The sequence below is a fragment of the Bombus pascuorum genome, chromosome 2 (assembly GCF_905332965.1).
Source record: "Bombus pascuorum chromosome 2, iyBomPasc1.1, whole genome shotgun sequence".
In the NCBI taxonomy this organism is placed as follows: domain Eukaryota; kingdom Metazoa; phylum Arthropoda; class Insecta; order Hymenoptera; family Apidae; genus Bombus; species Bombus pascuorum.
This window is the reverse complement of record NC_083489.1, coordinates 2476431-2497414: the sequence shown is the minus strand read 5'-3', so window position 1 is coordinate 2497414 and position 20984 is coordinate 2476431. Positions and strand designations below refer to the sequence as shown.

General features: G+C 32.9%; 3 protein-coding genes and 1 long non-coding RNA gene across 10 annotated transcripts in view; 2 read left to right on the top strand and 2 right to left on the bottom strand.

The window, feature by feature from the left end:
- The window catches only part of LOC132904734 (titin), a 239841-nt gene extending 232134 nt beyond the window's left edge, over positions 1-7707 (top strand). For both annotated transcript variants that reach the window (XM_060955452.1, XM_060955451.1), the window contains 12 exons: positions 5-295; positions 413-554; positions 799-1068; positions 1412-1857; positions 2221-2520; positions 2889-3043; positions 3130-3280; positions 3650-3727; positions 3798-3902; positions 4518-4715; positions 4807-5112; positions 5983-7707. In XM_060955452.1, coding sequence (XP_060811435.1) covers positions 5-295; positions 413-554; positions 799-1068; positions 1412-1857; positions 2221-2520; positions 2889-3043; positions 3130-3280; positions 3650-3727; positions 3798-3902; positions 4518-4715; positions 4807-5112; positions 5983-6185 — 2645 coding nt within the window. In that variant the 3' untranslated portion in view covers positions 6186-7707. The remainder of the gene's footprint in view (positions 1-4; positions 296-412; positions 555-798; positions 1069-1411; positions 1858-2220; positions 2521-2888; positions 3044-3129; positions 3281-3649; positions 3728-3797; positions 3903-4517; positions 4716-4806; positions 5113-5982) is intronic.
- LOC132904743 (uncharacterized) lies at positions 3815-4628 on the bottom strand. The gene is made up of 2 exons (XR_009657651.1): positions 4494-4628; positions 3815-4352 (listed from the first exon to the last, which is right to left on the bottom strand). It is a non-coding gene; the product is annotated as an uncharacterized LOC132904743 (long non-coding RNA).
- Positions 7708-9033: 1326 nt separating the features above from the next.
- LOC132904735 (serine/threonine-protein kinase PRP4 homolog) lies at positions 9034-16954 on the top strand. 6 transcript variants are annotated; one of them, XM_060955457.1, is made up of 14 exons: positions 9034-9188; positions 9783-9953; positions 10043-10289; positions 10359-10840; positions 10910-11684; positions 11764-12111; positions 12186-12271; positions 12337-12483; positions 12579-12732; positions 12807-13059; positions 13474-13712; positions 13835-14035; positions 15719-15795; positions 16266-16954. In XM_060955457.1, the coding sequence occupies exons 1-12, from the start codon at positions 9184-9186 to the stop codon at positions 14033-14035; spliced, it is 3108 nt and encodes a 1035-aa protein (XP_060811440.1). In that variant the 5' UTR covers positions 9034-9183; the 3' UTR covers positions 15719-15795; positions 16266-16954. The 6 variants fall into 6 exon arrangements, with proteins under 6 accessions (XP_060811440.1, XP_060811439.1, XP_060811441.1 ...); XM_060955456.1 differs by having other exon boundaries at positions 14195-15795; XM_060955458.1 differs by having other exon boundaries at positions 13835-14078.
- On the bottom strand, positions 16750-20707 carry LOC132904740 (inositol monophosphatase 1-like). Its single transcript, XM_060955464.1, has 6 exons — positions 20507-20707; positions 19123-19256; positions 17910-18169; positions 17656-17761; positions 17445-17596; positions 16750-17280 (listed from the first exon to the last, which is right to left on the bottom strand). The coding sequence occupies exons 1-6, from the start codon at positions 20564-20566 to the stop codon at positions 17174-17176; spliced, it is 819 nt and encodes a 272-aa protein (XP_060811447.1). The 5' UTR covers positions 20567-20707; the 3' UTR covers positions 16750-17173.
- Between the last annotated feature and the right edge of the window lie 277 nt (positions 20708-20984).

Below are 20984 nucleotides of genomic sequence, written 5' to 3'. Positions count from 1 at the left end.
ACAGTTATGGAAACGGCGCCAAAGATTAGTCCGGATACACCGAAGAAGTACAAAGTAAGGAAAGGCGAAAACGTGGAAGTAGTCGTGAAATTCAACGCGACACCAAAACCAAACGACGAATGGACAGTAAACGGCAACGTAGTTACAAAATCGAAACGAGTTGTGCCATCAATCGATGAAGAATCCGCGGTATTAACAATCAGGAAGATCCAAGAAGAAGATGTTGGTGATTATACTTTGAAACTGGTGAACAACGCCGGAGAGGCTACCATCGAGATCAACGTCGTTATCGTCCGTAAGTATTTCTAATAATTTCAAGATAATTTTTAGAATATTTCATCTTCTTTTTTTTTAATTGCACGATACATTTTTATTGATAAATTTTGTTCTTATATTATCTGTGTATTTACAGAGGTACCGAGTGCACCTGGGGCACCAGAACCATTGGAAGTAACTCAGGATAGTGTTACGCTTCACTGGAAGAAACCAGATTCAGATGGAAACTCGCCCATCGTTGAGTACATTCTGGAGTATCAAGAAAAGACTGAAACTACGTGAGTATTTTTATTAAACGGCAGAAGACTTGAATAAAATACTCAAATAGAACAATGTAGGAATGACTTCTGAGTAGAATATTCGAATAAAAAGAGTTAGAATTGATTTGTGAACAGAATATTCAAATATACAAAAATATTTAATTAAGAGCAATACGATGAAGCTATAATAAATCTTGATTAATATTTTTCAATGGAATAATAGATACGAGTTATGAAATATATTTATCTCTTTAATTTAAAGGTGGAACAAGATCACAGAGACGATAACAGAAACAACACATACGGTAACGAAATTAACCACGAACAAAGAGTACACCTTCCGAGTAACAGCTGCAAACGAGGCTGGACCAGGTGAAACATCACCAACTTCTCCGTACATAAAGATAACAAAACCATCGGCTGCAGAACCACCAGTTCTTCTGGAACCTCTGAAGAGTGTCATCGTTGGCCTTGGAGAAACAGTCACTCTATCTTGCGTCATTGGAGGAACACCGACGCCTCAGATTACTTGGTACGAATTTTCATTATCGAACCATGTAAATTTCATGAAACTTAAATTTACTGCGATGTAAATTTCTCTATTCAATTTCCAATACAGTGCTCTTCTTAATTTAAATTAAACGAAGTAAACATTTTCTGCAATAAATTTTTCCATCGAATTTTCATCTTGTAATTCTCTTTTGATTTGAGCTATTTGAACCGGAAACTTGTCTATCGAATTTTCAGTATAATTTTTATTAAATTTAAAACAAATTACAAGATCGTCTTATCAAAAAAGATTGTAGTGTACTAAAATATCAAAAATTATATCAACAACAGTAGGAAATAATTTCGATCGATTGATCTGCTTTCAGGTTGAGAAACGAGGAAATTTTCGAAGATAGCAACATCACGTACGAAAATCGCGTGGCAAAGTACACGATCGTGAAGACAACGGAAACATCGTCGGCGACCTTCACGGTGAAAGCAAAGAACGAAAGAGGAACAGCAGAGACCACGTGCGAACTGAAGGTGCAAGAGCCGCCTAAGATCACGTACGACGAGAGTTTGGCAAGCCAGAAACTTCCGGTGAACAGTCAATGGAAGATCGATATTCGAGCGAGCGGCTTCCCGAAACCAGAAGTAACATGGTCGAAGAACAATAAGAAGATAGTGGATAAACGTGTATCCATTCAAACAGAAGAAAAGACCTCTACCATCTCTATCTCTTCACTCGTTAGAGAAGACACAGCTACCTATACAGCAAAGGCAGCGAATCAAGCTGGCAGCTCTTCGGTTGACTTACATCTTAAAGTCATAGGTATTGTTATTGTTTATTAACGAATTATAACATTATTTTCAACGGAAGAAATGTAACAATTAAATCGCAGATACTTATGCAAATTTATATTTGTACAGAGAAAACTGAAGAAATAGAATCTAAGCAGAAATTCGTTCCACTTGCCAAATATTATAACGACTGTTCTACTTTCGATATTTTATATATTTCCGCGCATTTTGTGCATTTTTGTACTTTTGAATCTTCTATAAGTGCGTAAAAACCTGCGATCTAACAACGATCTTCTCTTTTTTAAGTTAATTCTCAAGCATTTACGATTTTCTCTTACCAACTATTTACAGTATTAGTTTCTAAATTAATCATAAACCGTTTATAATGTCTCAGATAAACCAAGCAGACCGCAAGGACCAGTGAACTTCAAAGAAATCAGACAAGATCGCGTCACCATCGAATGGCGACCACCGGAAGACGATGGTGGAATCGAACTGGAAAAATACACGATCGAGAAATGCGAACCGGGCAAAGCTTGGGTAAAGATGGTCGATATCGACAAAGAAGTGGAGAGCTTCTGTGTGCACAAACTGCAGCAGAACGCGGAATACAAGTTCAGAATCATCGCCAGGAACGCTGTCGGAGCGTCAGAACCATTGGAATCGGAAACAGTCAAAATGAGAACTTCCTTTGGTAAGTTGAACGTTTATATTTCCTACGTGAGTGTTGCTTTATCTTTAGTTTACATTTCTTCGTCTTTTCTTCTTGTCTTTTTATATCGTTACTAGCCGTTCCACATTTTCTTACGAACGATGAATCGATTAAACAAGAAACGTAAGTTAGCTTCTGGGAAAAATTACCTTGAAATTTTAGTGTATCGTGCCTCCTCCACAAGAATGTCAGAAAATATACGTTTCTATTAATAATAATTTTCAATGACTAGATTTTTTCAAAGTTTAGAAAATATTCGATCGAATATTACGTTAGAACAAAAACCACGCGTAAGATTTTTGGCCGTGTCTGAGCCTTGTGAAATTATCATAATTAACGTATCTTCGCAGAGCCACCTGGACCGCCAAGAGGACCGCTAGAAGTATCAGGAATGACGAAGACATCCTTCACGATAAAATGGCAGCCTCCAGAGAACGACGGTGGAACACCAATAACCGAATATATCGTTGAAATGAAAGAAGAATCGAAGAAATCTTGGCAGAAGGTTGATAAAAGAATTCTCTTTGGGAGAATATTTTAACGAAAATTCAAATTCCATCGTGTTAATTACATTGAAAATATTGTTTATAGATCGGCAGCACAAAGCACGAAACGACGCAGTTGAGCGTATCGGACCTGCAGACGGATGTACCGTACAACTTCAGGATAACAGCGAAGAACAATGTTGGCACTGGTCCTCCATACGTAGCCGAAGAACCAATTTCAGCAGGCAGACGAATCAGTAAGCAAATCGATCGATCCTTATTGAAAATTACAATATTAATCGCTTAAATCGCATAAGCTAATTTACGAAAATAAATTAAAAAGATTTCTATCTTGCGATTAAAGTTTCAAATATTAAAAATGTACAAAACAATAACAGCATTTCTACGAGACTTTTAGATGGCAATTAGCAATTAAATTGATCGATTTTGATGGGAATTTAATTAACATAACGAAAATAGCTTAAATAATATTAATTCTACAATTGAAGTTTTAGACGCTTTGAAACTAAAAACGATAGTAGGTAGATAAAAAATTATCATTCTAACGCTTCTGAATCATTTGCATTGTAACTTTCCGCTTATTTAATGCTTCCGCTATCGCTTAGAAATAACAAAGCTCACCGAAAGCACCATGTACGCTCTGCTTGGTATATTCCCGTCAACAAAGGTAGTCATGAGCAAAAGTAAGTTTCATTATCTTCGTAGTTTGTAATTTGTGTTTCGTTACCGATCAACGTTCAATGTTATTTGTAGCACCTCCATCGAGTCCACAACACGTACAAGTGACGAATGTAACCAGTAAGAGCGTCACACTTACTTGGTCTCCGCCAGCTAGCAATGGAGGATCAGAGCTCACAGGTAATTTTTAATCAAATATAGATAATTAATCAAATATAATTTAATCAAATATATAAATTAATATAATTGAATATCTGGACATAATAAATTATATAAATATTGTAGACTACAGATACAGATCTTCAGAATTTTATGGGAAGTATACACTGTAGTTGAACAGCTCGCTTACTTACAAATAATTTCTTACGAGAAATACGACGTTCTAAACGATTAGAAAATCATTTTCCAAGTCGATTCTTACATCAACCCTTGCGTCTACACATTTTTCTCTTAAAATTTAAAATCGATCTTTACCGTATTATCATATACGTAACATATGTCTGTATCACAGTATGAGCCTATGAAACTACGAGCCTTTGTAAATAACCTTTCTCACCTTTGTTTACCTCTATGGTATATCAATAGCCATTGCGTTTAAATAGAACTGAAGAAAAGGTCTGTATAAATTTTCTGTAAAAATAGGATAACATGAATGTGAGTAGGGTTCGTTTAATTATTTATATAAATCTATAACATTCGATGTAATATATAAACATAGAATAAATAATATCGAAACGATACATTAAAGGGACTATAGAAAAATAATCCTACGTTTCTGCATTCTGTCCCAAATAGGATACATCATCGAGAAGAGGCCATTGATTGGAAAAGGAGCAAGATGGACGAAAATTGTCACCCTGGACGCTACGACGCTTCAATATTGCATAGAAAATTTGAAGGAGAGCGAATTTATCTTCAGGATCTTCGCAGAGAACAACATGGGACTCAGTTTACCTACAAACTCAGAACCGGTTACCCTAATGACTCATGCCAGTAAGTATTTTTCTTTTATAAATATGTATACATCTAGTCATCGTGAGCGAATTTTCATTGAAATTGAAATTTATTACTCGCGATTTCACAGACGTGCCATCACCACCGACAGCACCATTGGAAATCAGGCAGATCGCAGCGAACACGGTCGTAATTGCATGGGGCAGACCGGAATCCGATGGTGGAGCACCATTGGAAGGTTACAAAATTGCTATTAGGGACGCGAAGAAGACGATGTGGATGGAAGTAGGCAAAGTGAACGCTGAAACACAGAAATTGAATATCAGGGATTTACAGGAGAACCATATGTACCTGATCAGGATCTTTGCCAGGAACGAAGTCGGTCACAGCGATCCTTTGGAGTCTGATGAACCAGTGAAGATCATACCAGCTTCCGGTACGTCGTTTTTAATTTACCATTTTAGACGCTTTGTTAAAGGAATATTCGAAAACTTTGGAAAATCTCGGAGAGAAGATTTTGGAAACTTTTTGGAAATTCTCAAGAGAACGCTTATATAGAAACTTTCAGAAATTTTAAATAAGATATTCGTAATCTCTTCAAAGTCCCATCCCCTCGAAAAAGAAACAAATCTAATCTTCCAAAAATCTTAGATTTAAAATCTTGAAAATTTGAATAACGATATTTGGAACCTCTTGAAAATTCTACAAAGGACATTTGGCATTTCGAATATTTTAAACGTTGTAGATAACATGTATATTTGAAACACTTAGAAATGCAGAAACGAAATTTAATATTTGTAAATCATATTCTCTCTAAACCTCCGCAATGCTGACATTTTTAAACTATGTATTTCAGATTCACATTTCGAAATTTATCGTTGTTATTTCTGTATTTAGAGATAGGATCACAATAGCTATAATATTATTCTTTGGATAAATCCGTCACACTGTTCTAGGCCAAAAAACCTTATTGCACTTTCTTACACCGACTAAGGGTAAAAACAAAAGAATATCTTAAACCAATCGATTATACCTAGAACTATCTTCTAGTTACTATTTATTGTAACTAGCGCATCTGCATATAGATGGCGAGCGCGAACTCACGTTGTCATTTTCAACATTAACGATATTTAGATTTAAAAATCCCTATGTAATAATTCTTTGGAACAAAGTTATATTCGAGATATATTCGAGCACGAAAATTTGTGTATTTTCTTATTAAATTTGAAGAATGCTCAAATCGATACATCCAATTGCACAATTTGCTTTGACACCAGCACGTGCAATTTTCTGTTTTATTTTCCAGAATTAGCCGTAGTGGAGCCAGTAGCAGAAGCCACCGAGAAAGGTGAAACCGCGTCGATGAGCTTCAGCACTGAGAACACGAGCTCTTGGTTACGCGAGCACAACATGGATGCCGATATCCATTCGTACGCGAGAGCGAGACTTCTCAGACAAGACGAATACTTCTTCCGCATTTGGCATTATGCTAAGAAACTCTTCGAATAAGCATTTCTACGATTTAATGGCTGAGGAAAGACGAAGGATCGATTTATATTTGTTCTTCGTCTTATCGAGGACCAGAACAATTTAAGGCGCTAGTAAGACAAAGAGAAAATCAACAGAGACAGTAAGCAACATCTTTGATATTAATTTCATACAGGAATTTCATTCTTCTTTTTTCTACGAAATTCTCAACAAATCGTGTTCGTACAATATTTCGAACGACTTGGATAATTATTTCCTTCTTCAGTGAATTCGCTTATCGTTTGATCTCTCACGTGAATACCGTCATACGTGAAACAAGGAAAATTAATGTAACATTATCGAATCGTTCCTGTCTTTTAGAAGCACGCGTATAGAGACTAGATTTAATGTAAGGATCGATACTGGATGGGTGTAGAATCTAGTCAGCGTAGTAATAATACTTTTTTTTTTTCTTTTTTCATCTTTTAACGGACCAAGACTTCCTCACGTATACTTAGAGTCGATACAAATGGAAGAGGAATTCTTTCCATTCTTCCAATTCACGAAATAATCGATAATGCTAATAATCGATAATGGTAATCGTATTACTGAAAATTCGTGAATCCAACAAAGAGAAGTATCTTTCGAAACTAAGAAATGTTATCAGTGATCTTTGTGATATAGCTTATCTTTTTATTTCTCAAGCATTTTAAGTAAAATTATAAATAACATTAATTATATTCTTGCTATCATAAAGATTCACTGTGATCTTTCTTCGTTTCTGAATTATTTAATATTATAGAAATTATTCTTATTTATTATTTATTGATTGTATAATTATTTCTATTATTCAAATAATTCCATTATATTCGAATGAATAGCTAGCTATTCAAATGAATCGAAAGTTTGCACGAATTTTCAGTCACACGATTGCGCTGTACTTGAAGATGAAAACATCCTGACTTCCTCGGGATATTCCTTTCGTTAAAACAGTACGCTATTGTCAAATATTCGACGAGAAAATTCGAAAAGCCCCGAGACTAACAGATCGTCGGAGAATGTGATAAACGATCGGAATCGATCGAGTACCTTGTGTAAAGAAGCAATTTAGAAACGAATTAGAAGCGATTAAGTATACTTGAACCCCTTCTCCCCCAATCCTAAACTATCCTATTGTCCATCCCTTCGTTATCCATACCACCCTTTGTATTTATATTATAATTGCGAACGGAAAGCAACGTTCGGTTACTCACCCAAGTTTGCGAGGATTACTTTTAGTATTTATTCGTAATGTATAATGTTATATTTAATTGTTATTCGTCACCATTGCCGATGTAATTAATAATAATTGTTCATAATAAATCGGCATTGGTGCCGATTATTCATGCGACTGGTCATTAAGAGACTAGAAAACGAAACGAAGAAATGCCACGTGTGGTTGGTGTCGCGAGACGTAACAAAATATAGGTGCAAAAACAACAGCATAATTCACCAACGACACGTCGCATACTTCGACGTTATATTGTAAGACATTTTGCGAATTAAATTATTGCATATAATATAATATACGGAGTTTTTATTCGATGAAAAGATCCCTTTTTACCTACAGTAGGTTTCGTAATGTATATTTTATTTTAGACTCGAATGAAATACCGAAGAATAGGCAAATAAAGGCAATATGAAATGTGCGTATGAACTGTTTTATTGAAATAGAATTTTCAAAGAAAACTTTTTATTAAATTCAAATTAAATTTTTATAAAAATTTTACTTTTTAAGTTTCATTGAAAGATCACATTATTTACGAACATGTTGTCTATTCATAGAAATTTCTACGTGATTCTGTGCGCTTCTATTCCCAGTGGATAACAAGGTAATGCTTCTTGTAAGTAATGATTTTGTCCCTCAAAGTAATTTCCACTATTCGCTTCCTTACCTTCGTTATTTTGTCGATATAACAGTATACGTTGCGATTATAAGATATCCTGTTTTAAATCATAGGCGAGGTATAAAATGGATCTAACATGCAATGTAAAATTATATCCCACGATCCGAGGCATGCATAGTTCCCTTACCGTTTTCGTGTCGCATGCGACATTATCGACGTAATACTTATACCGAAAGAGTGGAAGAAATCATCCGAAAATTAAGTCGTAAAAAATCAATATGGAAGACAACAAGATTCATTGTGTTCCATGTTGTTTTCCTTAATGAATGTCAAAATTTGTTATATAAATGTAGAAATTATGTTTATAGTACTAACTTTAGTTCCAATTCTAACCACCCTGAATGTCGTAATTTTATTCTACATTGAGTCGATAACGTTGGAAGTGACACAAAAATGGTAGGTTCGTCTACGGCTAGAAAGCGCGCGAAGCAAAAGACACAAAAATATAGTGAATTCATCTGACATTAAATCTATCTAATGCTTCATTTGTGCTTAAGATACAGACGATTGATTAAAATATTTTTTATTCTAGATCGAAAACATTGAACGAATTATTGAAATGGTAAGAAGATTCACGACATCCCCAAACATGTGATACAAAAATAAAATTTTATATTTTATATCTTATATAGTATATAGATTCCTTTATACATGTACATTCCACACATTCCTGCATATTTAAATTTTTCATAAATGTATTTAATTCTGCCATTTATTTATGTATAACATGTAATACACAAATATTCTATAATATGTATTTGAAAATTGACTTACTGATGCGGGGTGCTGCATCGCGATGATTCATCGATGTCTTCTCCATATCTTGTTGCACTGATTTATTATAAAACGAATACAATAACGATAAATTTAAGAAACAATAAAACCGACGCGGCGCGCTTTCCTACATCACGGTAATACAGAAACCGGAAGCAATCCTTTCTTATCGATAGTTCAGTATTCATCAAGATATCTCGAAATAACATAATCGAAGAAATATAAAATGGCGACTCAATAAAGAGTTCATATATTCGTGTAGTTGTTTTATGCAGTGCTTATCTATAGTTTTTCTTAACAACAATTTATAAATCATTATCATGGGGTAAGTCGGAAATTTCAATGAATATTTTTACGCAATCAGGAAAAACTTTTCCTTTTGATAAATTGAAGGATGTATAAGTCTATATAATAGTCTGTTTACATCGTATGTACTTATTCGATATTCTGTTTATTCTCGGAATAAATTTAATGTGTTTTTAACGTATTCTTTTTTTGGTATTGCGTACAACAATTAGATAAATACGAAGAAAAATATTTCTTCTTACTATGTGATTTTTAATGTAGATCTATCGAAAAAAATAACCTATTTCTCATGTCTCCTTACGTTTATATTTCGCAACAAAGTCCACTTAACATTATCCGTTTGAAATAAGATAAATGTTACATGTGACTGTAGCGGTGATGTAATTTTTAGAATAGAGATATTAATTTGTCACCTGTAAGATTTTATGTGTATATATTTCATTTTTTAACATATATGAAACATTATTTTGAGTAGAGTTTCATATTCGTTAGCAATATATTAATCTATAAATTATACACACGTATTAATATACATGTAATATGTTAATATATTAATGTTAATATGCATATAACCATTTGTTATATAATAATTATTTGTTTAATTACATTTTAGTACATCAGATTTAGAATGTATAGAGTCTAAAAGAGACATGGTAACTATAGATTCTGAATCGGATATGTTGGTTGACCAAAGAAAGAAAAAGAAAAGAAAACATAAACACCACAAACATAAGAAAGATAAATTAATTGAAAGAGAAGATGGGAGGATAGAACGTCAAGAACGGTATGTACAATATGTATATATGTTTTTTAATAATCAATTTATTAATACTATTTGATTTCACATTTATGTTGTTATTAAATACACTTTAGAAAAAAACACAAGAAACATAAAAGACCTAAAAAAGAAAGAGAAGTTGAAAATGGATCGTTAGATGACAAAACACCACGTGTAATTCAAAAAGATTTAGGTGTAAATGGCAAAGTGAAAAATTCTTTACTAGAAGTGGTTTCTACCGAAGAAAGTGAAGATGAGAAATTGGTAGATTTAGATTCAGACGAAGTAGATTGTACAATCATCGAAGATGATATTGATCTGGAAGAATTAATGAAACAAAAGGTATAATTCTCCATCCAGGATTTAATAAAAAGTACATAAATATTTATATATTTTTTAATATTTATACAGGAGCGTTTGCAAGCATGTTTAGTACAGTACCTTTCGGATGAATCTGAGAAGGAGGATAAGGAACCAGATCAAGATGAAATAAAAGCTACTGAAACACCTGATGTTATACTTGTAGAGGATGATAGTGAAAACGACAATATACCCCCTAAAAAACGGGCTAGGAGTAAGTCTAGTAGTAGAGAACGCAAAAAAGTCACGAAACCTGAGAGACGTGTAGTAGTAGATATGAGCAGGGATCGTAGAAATCGAGAGGAGCAGAAAGATAAACGAAGGGACATAGAAAGGAGGCGGGAGGAAAAAGTTCGTACTAAAGAGGAAACTAAGAGAGATGATAATAGAAAAGATGACAGGCAGGTACGAAAACCAAGCGATAGACATAGGGAGGATTCACGAAAAGAAGATAACAAAAGACGAATAGAAGATGATAAGCGTAAAGATCCTGTCAAAAGAGACGAGTCGCGTAAAAGAGAACAAGATAGAAGGTGTGTTAAATGTAGAACATTTGAATATATCTTTTTTATTAATAAATTTTAATAAACATGTGTTTACAGAGAAGAAGAGCGAAAACGAGAAGGCGATCGCCATAATTCTAGATCTCGTAATGAATACAAATCATTAGATAAGAACGATAAATCTAGACGCGACAGTCGCGATAGATTGGCAAGTCGAGAACGACAAAGTAGTCGCGATCGACATGTAAGCCGTGATAGACATGTTAGTAAGGACCGCAACATCAATCGGGATCAACATACCAGTAGGGATCGACATATCAGTCGAGACAGACATGCTAGTCGTGATCGTCATACCAGTAAAGATCGTCCGCCTAGTCGCGATCAACGTAGTCGAGACAGGCCTGCCAGCAGAGACCGCCATAGTCGTGATAAAAGAGACAGTAGAGAACGCCATACTAGTCGCGATCGGCCCAGAGATGGTAGAAATAGTCGTGATCGTAACGACGTGCGAGATCGACGAGATAGTCGGAACCGCGATAGAATTAGAGAGCGATCAAGAAGTACAAAGAGATCTCGTAGTCCTATTAGGAGTAGATTGGATAGAGATCGGAATGATCGTTATAAACGCTCTAGATCGCTCTCTCGAAGTAGACGAGACAGAGACAAACATACTAGAGATCATGATAGGGAGAGAGAAAAAAATGGTAAAAGGGAACGTAATGATAAATTCAAAGACTCTTTGTCAGAAGGACTGAAAGTAGAACATTCAGAAACTTCAAGCGAAGAAGATATCAAAGACATAGATATCGAAGAAGAGGAAGATGAAGAAGCCATTATTGAACGTAGAAGGAAACAAAGAGAGGAACTTTTGAAGGTTCGTTAGTTTTATTGCTATTTAATTATGTTTCTTTAATACTGTGAAATAATAATTGTGTTTTCTTTTTCTTGTCCAGAGGTTAGGTGGACCAAATGAAGATTCAAATATGTCTGCTGAAATTAATACTGTTCCCGCAACTCCACCTTCTGAAAGTCAATCAAATGTGTCACAGAAGTCAATAGAAGTTTCGTCTAATAATAACGAATCCACTTCGGAGAGTCATACCCCACCATTGCCCGAGAAACCAAAATCGCCACAAGTTAAAAAGAGAAAATCTAGATTCGAGGACGCTCCATCAGAAGAGACAGATAAAAATGAAGATACAAAACCGACAGAAAAAATTAAACAGGAAGAAAAACAAAACGCAAAAAAATCAAACGAATGGGACATGTTCGCCGAAGCAGACAACATTGGTGATTTTAATGTACGTAAGTTTTTCTCTTCTTTTGTTTAGTTTTTATATCTATCTATTTATTAAATAATAGTACCTTTTTATAGAGTCCCACAGTCGAAGGAAAACGACAAGGTGGACCAGATAATCCAAGTTTAACAGACAATTGGGATGATGCAGAAGGATATTATCGGTAAATTGTTTCTTTTTTTTTCTTTTTCGTCCTTAATGTTAAAACATCTTGTTTTTTATTTTTAGAGTACGTGTGGGCGAGACGTTAGATTCCCGATATGTTGTTTATGGATATACTGGTCAGGGTGTATTTAGTAATGTTGTAAGGGCTAGAGATACCGCTAGAGGCAATTTAGATGTTGCTGTAAAAATAATAAGGAATAATGAAATAATGTAAGTCAACAATGAAATAACGTAATGTAAAAATATATCTGATAATTTTACGATATTGAAGGTGAGCAATGTACAGAAATTTTGTATTCTTTTAGGCACAAAACTGGCCTTAAAGAATTAGAAATACTTAGAAAACTGAATGATGCAGATCCAGAAGATAGATTTCATTGTCTACGACTTTTCAGGCATTTCTTTCATAAAAATCATTTGTGTATGGTTTTTGAGCCATTGGCTATGAATTTAAGAGAGGTAAGTATAGATTACGTATATTTTATACTAATTAATTACATATTATCGTTTATTATATAAGAAAACTTATTTAGGTTTTAAAAAAATATGGAAAAGACGTTGGTTTACATGTTAAAGCGGTAAGATCGTATACGCAGCAACTTTTCCTTGCTCTCAAGTTATTAAAACGTGCAAATATTCTGCATGCTGACATCAAACCTGATAACATTCTAGTCAGTGAAAGCAAGTTAGTATTGAAACTCTGCGATTTTGGCTCAGCGTCTCATGCTCATGAGAATGAGATAACACCGTATTTGGTATCAAGGTTTTATCGAGCACCTGAAATTAGTAAGTATTGTTCATTTTTATTAGTTAACAGATAATATATATTCACACTTTATTAATCTCTTGGGTTATTTATTATTTTTATTTTATTTTAATTATCCTTAACTAAAACTCGAGAGATTAATCTTTGTTTACTTATCACTCTTCTACTTTAAACCAGCTTTTAATAGCCGTGCTATAGTATGCCCTTTAAAACATGGCACAAACGATTTAAAGATACTGTACGTATTAGATACGAACAGACGAAATTTCGTAGCGACTAGATTATATTAGTCGCATTAGTTTTTCAAACATTAATAGCAATTGTATGTGACAGCTCTGATACATTGATCAAACCTACATTGGGGAGATCTCCACTGTCATAGAGATTTAATAACAATTATTACATATCGTGCAAATAACATTGGCATTTTCTAGTTCTTGGTATACCGTATGATTTTGGCATTGACATGTGGTCTGTGGGATGCACCATATACGAATTGTACACGGGAAAAATAATGTTCTCGGGCAAAACGAACAACCAAATGTTGAAATTCTTCATGGACTTAAAAGGCAAAATGCCTAATAAGCTGATTAGGAAAGGCTCATTCAAGGATCTACATTTTGACTCTAACTGCAATTTCCTGTATCATGAAGTTGATAAGGTCACCGAGCGGGTAAGTTATCTCTCTACTGTTCTTTCCAACCTTGTTCTTTTCCTGTGTGGTAAGTAATCTAACGATTACTTGTACTCACAAATGCACGTGGATGATAAAATTACTAACACCTATATTTTTAGGAGAAAGTTGTAGTGATGTCTACGTTGCCAGCCACTCGTGATCTAAACGCAGAATTAGGAGGAAATTCTTTGCCACCGGAACAAAGTCGAAAAGTTGGACAACTAAAGGACCTTTTGGAACGAACGTTGATGTTGGATGCAGGAAAGAGAATTACTGTGAACCACGCCCTGGCGCATCCATTTATACAAGAAAAGATATAGGTAACCCTGTCCGGGGTCCTTCCGCATCGGAGAATTCATTGACGTAATTTTACAAAAGAATGTTTAAAACGACACCGCTAACGATTCGTTGTATATCATAAAAGCATTACTAACATAATGCGGTGTCTCCTTATATCGAATGTCCTGTATCCGTTACAGCAGAAAGAGGCGGTGCAAAAATTTCACATTTCACTCACCACCTCAATACAACAGGAGAACATTTGAAGACGTAAATACGTCATAACGAAAGGAAGGAAAAATTATTTGCATAACGTATTGTACTCTATCAATCTGAACTTTATTATTTAATTAATGATAACTATTGCAGGTCAATAGAGTGCAATATTTTTATATTAATTAATAACTACTACAGACGATGAATAATAATGTTGGAGTTCACCCATTGATGCATTTATCAACGATTATAAAAACGACATATTTGTACTTGGCTCGAAACAATGTAGTGTATCAGAGGGCGTAAAATATTATTTTCTCGTGTACATTTTTTGAAATAGAAATCGCTTAGATTTGGTTTATTTCTTTTCTTTCTTTGTGCACAGCAATTATAAAATATGTAAATCCAACACGGTGAATACTAGAGGAAGCAGCTCGATGAATGTACGTCGTTGAAAGATATTTTTCCGTGGATGAAAATCAAAACTGGGAAAGTGACCGCCTCTTTCAGCATGAATTGGCCATCGATACTTAGCATAATGGTGGTACATAGTATTTTTCTTTTTCTCAATCTTTTGAATTTCAACACGTGACTTTCTTTACAAACGATAACTCGTAAATAAATAATTATATCATAAATGGATGACAATGCGTTACATTCGCGACGAAGAATCCCAAGTTTGTAAAATTGTAAAACTCTTAAGAATTTGATCGTATAATTTACGAACACAAAATCTTTTTTTGTTCTTCTGTGCCGTCGTGTATATCGTGTATGCACGAATGGCATCGAAGTCTAATATCAAGGAAACTTGTATTGAAGAGGATACAAATTGTATAGTACGTAGGTTATTGAAATAAAATAACACATACTTATCAGAATGAGAAACAAGCCCTGTATTTTATATTTTCAGTCTTAATCGCGCGCTATTCTCATGCAAAATTATAGAAGCACTTGTACGCAACGTATTTCTATAAATAATTATATATAAAAAGGAAAAAAGTACCGATTGTAATCTCTTTTTTATCTCGTAATGAAATGTTAGGTAGAGAATGTCTAACTTTAGAAAGTGTTGAAGAAATGAGTTATTGTGTTAACACTTATCACCATCGATTGTTAGTATTACAAGTGATCCTTTTCACATTAAAAGATGCATTTATTTAGGCATTAATGTAAAGAAATATGAAAGAAAATAATGATGTACATATATATTTGCACTAAGAAATAGAAATTTTAAATTGCATTACATAGAACGAAACTTATTTAATGCTTTATATTAACATGTTGTAGTCATATATAGAAATATATAAGAACTTATATTTCGTTTCAACAGATTCATCATAGTAGCTTGCGATTTTGTATCGTTAGCTTCGTTAAATTTTCTTTTCCTCCTTTATTTAATATTGCGTTCTTTATTTATAAGATACGACAGAACGTCAATGCTGTTTGAATGGTTCATGGTATTTGCGGTTTTTACATGACAATATTGTACGAGGTTGCTTATGTTTCAGATATGAATCTTCGATTCGAAGCATCGATAAGTGCGAGTGGACCTTTCATGGGCTTTTAACGCCGTTCCCGTTGCAAGGTATTCATGGGGGACTGCCTTATGGGATATTTAGCATATCCGTTTCTCGTTAAACAACATAACATTGCAAATCAAAACCTACATAATTATGTCGTAAAACAAAATCAAGTTATTCTAACGGTCATCCCTTATACTCTATTCTCTTTGGAAGCAGATCAAATTTGTTTTGCACATATTTATATATACATATCATTATATATTATTTTAAAATATAATTGCAAAATCGTATCTCTAAATATGATAAACGAATAGTTTCATATTAAAATTCCATTACTTCATTAATATTTTAAATAAAGAATAAATCCGTTTTTCTGATAATATGAGGAATTGAAAAAAGTGCTTTTGCAAAATTCATAAAAGGGAAGCTAGATGTTTCGGGCACATTTCAATACAGAAATAAAATGAATACACAAAAACTTAAACTAACTCATAATTTTCTAATTGGCTATTTGGTAATGTTTCACTTGTAGCCCTCCCTGTGAGGAGGGGAGGCAATGGAAGAGATGATGAGATCAGTTGGTGGGAAACATGATGATGAAGAAAACGGGTGAGATTCTCTGGGCAGCAGCTTGACAACTGTATAAAAATGATGCCTATCGCAAAAAAGGATCACCAAATATTTAATATAAATTTATGTCAACAGGAAGGTTTGTCATAAAATTTCACTGAAATTAACAAAACCGTAAGTATTTGAACAGGTAAGATATATGTGAAAAAAATGAAAATTATAGATAAACTTTTTTCTTAGTAATATGAATCTATCTAATATAACTTTTTAGATATTTATTATTGTGTAAGTATAGGTAATATTAAAAGGAGCATGATACTAATATTTATGGCTTTCAATTTTCAGATTACTAAAAAAAGATCCTCAAAAATAGTTTTAATACAACAAAGAGCGACCTATAAAACATATAGCATGCGTTTAATTATAAGAATAAATGACACATGACATGATTGTATAATGGCACAATTAAATTTATTACACATTATATTTCAATAAAAATCATAATTACTTTCACATTCATATACCTCTGATTTCAATATACAGTATTGTTACATACCATTCATTGAATGTGTATCTTTTACACATATTGCGAATTTTGTCTCAAACATTCATGTAAATACCTTAATAAATAGTTACACTTTCGTAAATGTTTATATTTGTTTTGATTTGTAAACCTTAAATGTTCATGTAAACAACAAGAGTATAATGATCTGTGTTTTATTATTGAAACTAAATCTTATAAAAAGAGGGAGGTACGCAATACAGATGTTTATATACATCAAAGATGTACGTGATAACGTAATTCAGTATGTAGCAAGGCCTCTTTTCGAAGATATCCTTTTATGATATTTTCCATACACATTATGATTTTTAATCACGTTCGGGATAATACTGAACTAATACTTTGGCTAATTCTTGTGCCAACTCCATTGTTGACGCACATAAAACTCTTCTGCTCATGACGTCAAACGGCCCACCTAGAAACAAAACAAACGCGCGTGCAAAGAAAAGCAAACATTATAAAGAAACTATGTACATATCTATAAGTTTCAATACTATTAGAATTATTTAACATTAAATATTGTAATAAAAAAAAAAAGGGTGGAAATTATCAATTTACTTTTATTATAAAATAAATTACCTGCTGGATCTATGCACACTCCACCGGCTTCTCTTACAATGATATCACCAGCTGCTACATCCCACGCGTGGATACCAAACTCGAAAGAAATATCCGCTCCACCGAGAGCGACCATGCACATGTTTAAAGCCGCAGATCCCAGAGCTCGTATTCTATATAATAAATATAAAACTCTATAAATTGAATTTTTAGAAAAGTAATAATATTTTACCCGTGAACTTGTGAAGTAAGATTGTTCGCATTTTCCAATACAATTTTCATCTTCTCTGTATCTCTGCTTGTGCCCATTTCCATCATTACAAGAGCTTTACGTAATTCTGAAAAAAATGAATTTGATTCAAACTAATTAAAGAAGAAAAATATCCAAAATAATTAAACTACAAACAAATATTTCATTTTATTTCCTACGGCAAGTGATCCAGATCGATCTTTATCTACAATGCAAGAATCTATACATTTTTATACCTTTCTCTCCTGAAACTCTAATGGGAGCTCCATTCAGGAATGCACCTTGACCTCTACGGGCTGAGAAGAATTGCTCCAAAATCGGGTTGTAAACTACACCAATTTCGGGAGTCTTGTTAATAAGTAGTGCGATCGATATACAAGTGTGGGGCAAACTATGCACGAAGTTCATTGTGCCGTCAATCGGATCAATGATCCATGTAGGAGCATCCGTGAGTTCAACTTTAGTCCCAAGCGAAGTTGCCTCTTCGCCTATGAATCTATCAAAATATATTTCCTCTGTATTAGAGAAACTCGATATTTTTGTTATCGCGGCATTTTATTACAAACTAAATTGTTACCTATAAATATTTATAATACACAAGATTTGTAATTTTTATTACAACAAATAAGCATTTTTCTTCATTCTGTTCCTAAATATTTTATTTTGTACCTTAAAAAATACATAATTTATTTCGTTGAATGAAATTTTGTTGTGTTATTTAAAAACCAAAAAATTATTTCACATGTAACTTCTCGTTATTATGTTAATGATGGGATCCTAGAAGGATTCCAGATCGATTTCACGACTGGAAAATTCCATTGATGATCTGACGGGACTCTTCGCGACAGATCTGGTCCAAACACATATAACGAGCTTAAAGGGGATACAACGCGTCGAATGTTTCACTAGACAAGGTCAACTAGGAATCTGGGAATCTATTAAGTTCATTACTGTTTCTTATTTAACAGAAAATTTAAAAAATGAAGTAATCGAAATATTTTATTGACCATGCGTTATTATATCTTTTTTCTGAATTATATATTTGATGATACAGCACTCAGATAATAACAGTTTTATTAAAAAATCACAGATGATAAAATGCAAAAAGGAACGAAACCTTATAATAAAACTACAGACTACTTTATAAAATTTTTAATAATTTTTATCGGAATACTATCGATTTTGTTTTCTGTTAACAAATATATTCATACATTTGTATAAATATTTCAATTATTTTCTACAATTATATTAAAATATTTTAAAAATTACAAAGCTTATGTTAATAAATTAACAAAATGTTTTTTATTCGATTTAAAGATTGACAAATTTTAACGCTCGTTAATTTATGTTTGATAAATTTGTCATATTATTCCATCTATTAGTGACTATGACTAATGAAATAAAAATTTTGATGAATACATATAAGATGATAAATAGTATAAAACGTACTTGTGATCTGGAAATTTGGAGGAGATTCCATCGACTAGCAATTTTTCAACCTTTTGATCCCATTCAGTGACAAGGTCAACTTCGCAGGATTTCGTCATTGCATCTTTAGGTTGGTTAATTTTTTCCCTCACGATCTACAAAAAAATCATAATTGAAACATAATTATTCTTTCAGTGCGAAAACCTTCAATAATAACAAGTCTTTTTCAAGCGGAGAAGATCGAAAAATTTAAAAATGCGTGAAGTTTTAAAAATGTATAAAAATACAATGTTCAAAATTTTTCAAAAAGTTTGTTAGGTTTGGATTAGATGTCGATGAATTTATTTAAACACGTTTGGTAATGCTTACATCGTTTAAAAAATACCCAAAATCCTAACCTTATGTATATGTTATATATGTAACCATCTTGATAAATTTTAAGTGAATGAAACGGAAAATTCATTATAAAATTAAAAAATTTTTCGTTCTTTTGTAGACACTCGAGTCAAATAGTCGAAATTGGAAAAAATCACTAAACTGCATAATTACTCAATCTTCTTATAACCATTGCATTTATTGAATTTCATGTAAACAAAAATTTACAATTTTGCAATTAATTTCCATACAAAAAAATTTTATTCCAAGTGTATTGCATATAATTAAAAAACTATTAATAGTTTGTTACAAATGAAATTATAATTACGCAAACGTTCTATAGCTTTTGTTATCTCTATTTCATTAGATGTTTAGATAATAATTTGCATAAATGCTTCAGTAATGTGATTATATTTCATAATTTTGAATCATTAGTTGTACAGATTAAATGCTTTCAACTATTTATTAATATATAATATAAGCAATAAACAGAGAGAAATAAAAATTATAGGTTATAAATTATAGTAGTTATATAGTTTAGAGAATCCGCGTAATATAAAACGCGTCATTTTATCCAGCGCGATGAATTTGCTTCTTGGAAGCCAAACAAATACACATTCATGCCTATAAATTAGCGGCATTATTTATTTCCAGAAATTGACGCTACATAATACGCTAGAATATAATGATGTATAATATATGCAGGTAAAAAATAATTATGTGCAATAAATAATCATTAACGCATCGATCAATTTTGCATTAAAAATCGCATCATATCCAAGTGATTTTAAGATAATAATTAAAATCCATCATAGAAAATGAAACTGCGTTTATGTTACATGAGATAACATCAGACAGAATAACGTGTAGGAAACGAAAGCAGTATGCTAGTTGAATAAGAACATAATTGAAATCTAAAGCTGCGTGCAAAATCGATAAAACGTAGCCCGTTATCAGCCAGGAATAACTCGAAACACAAAACAAGTTGTGGCCGCTTCTCATCAATTTCATCAAAGAAAATGTCACTCACCGAACCAGCTTCCTTCACTAATCGAAGAACGGCTATGTAATATTCGTCGATATCGAACATGATTGATTAAAATGTTTGAAGTATTCGGAAAGAAAGCACGAGTTTAGAACGCCGTCATAACAGACACAAGTATCAACGTGGTATGCACAATGGCAACGGCTACAGACTAACTGACGTAACATCTTGTCAGCTGGTTTTAAAAAGGGTTCCTTTGTCACAGAATCACGAGTGAAAGCGACAGTGGCGACCCGGTTCGTACAAAATTTTGCTTCATAGCTATTCTTGGTTCACTTATAATCGTAAAACTCCGATGCTTTGATAGTTTTCAAATATGTTAGATATTTTGTTAATATATTGAAAATAAATGAAATTATTTTATTTGAAACGTATACATAATTATTTCGTTCAAGAACATTCGAAATTGATAAATTATAAAATAAACTCAAATAATAAAGAGTTTAAAAAATATGAAATATGA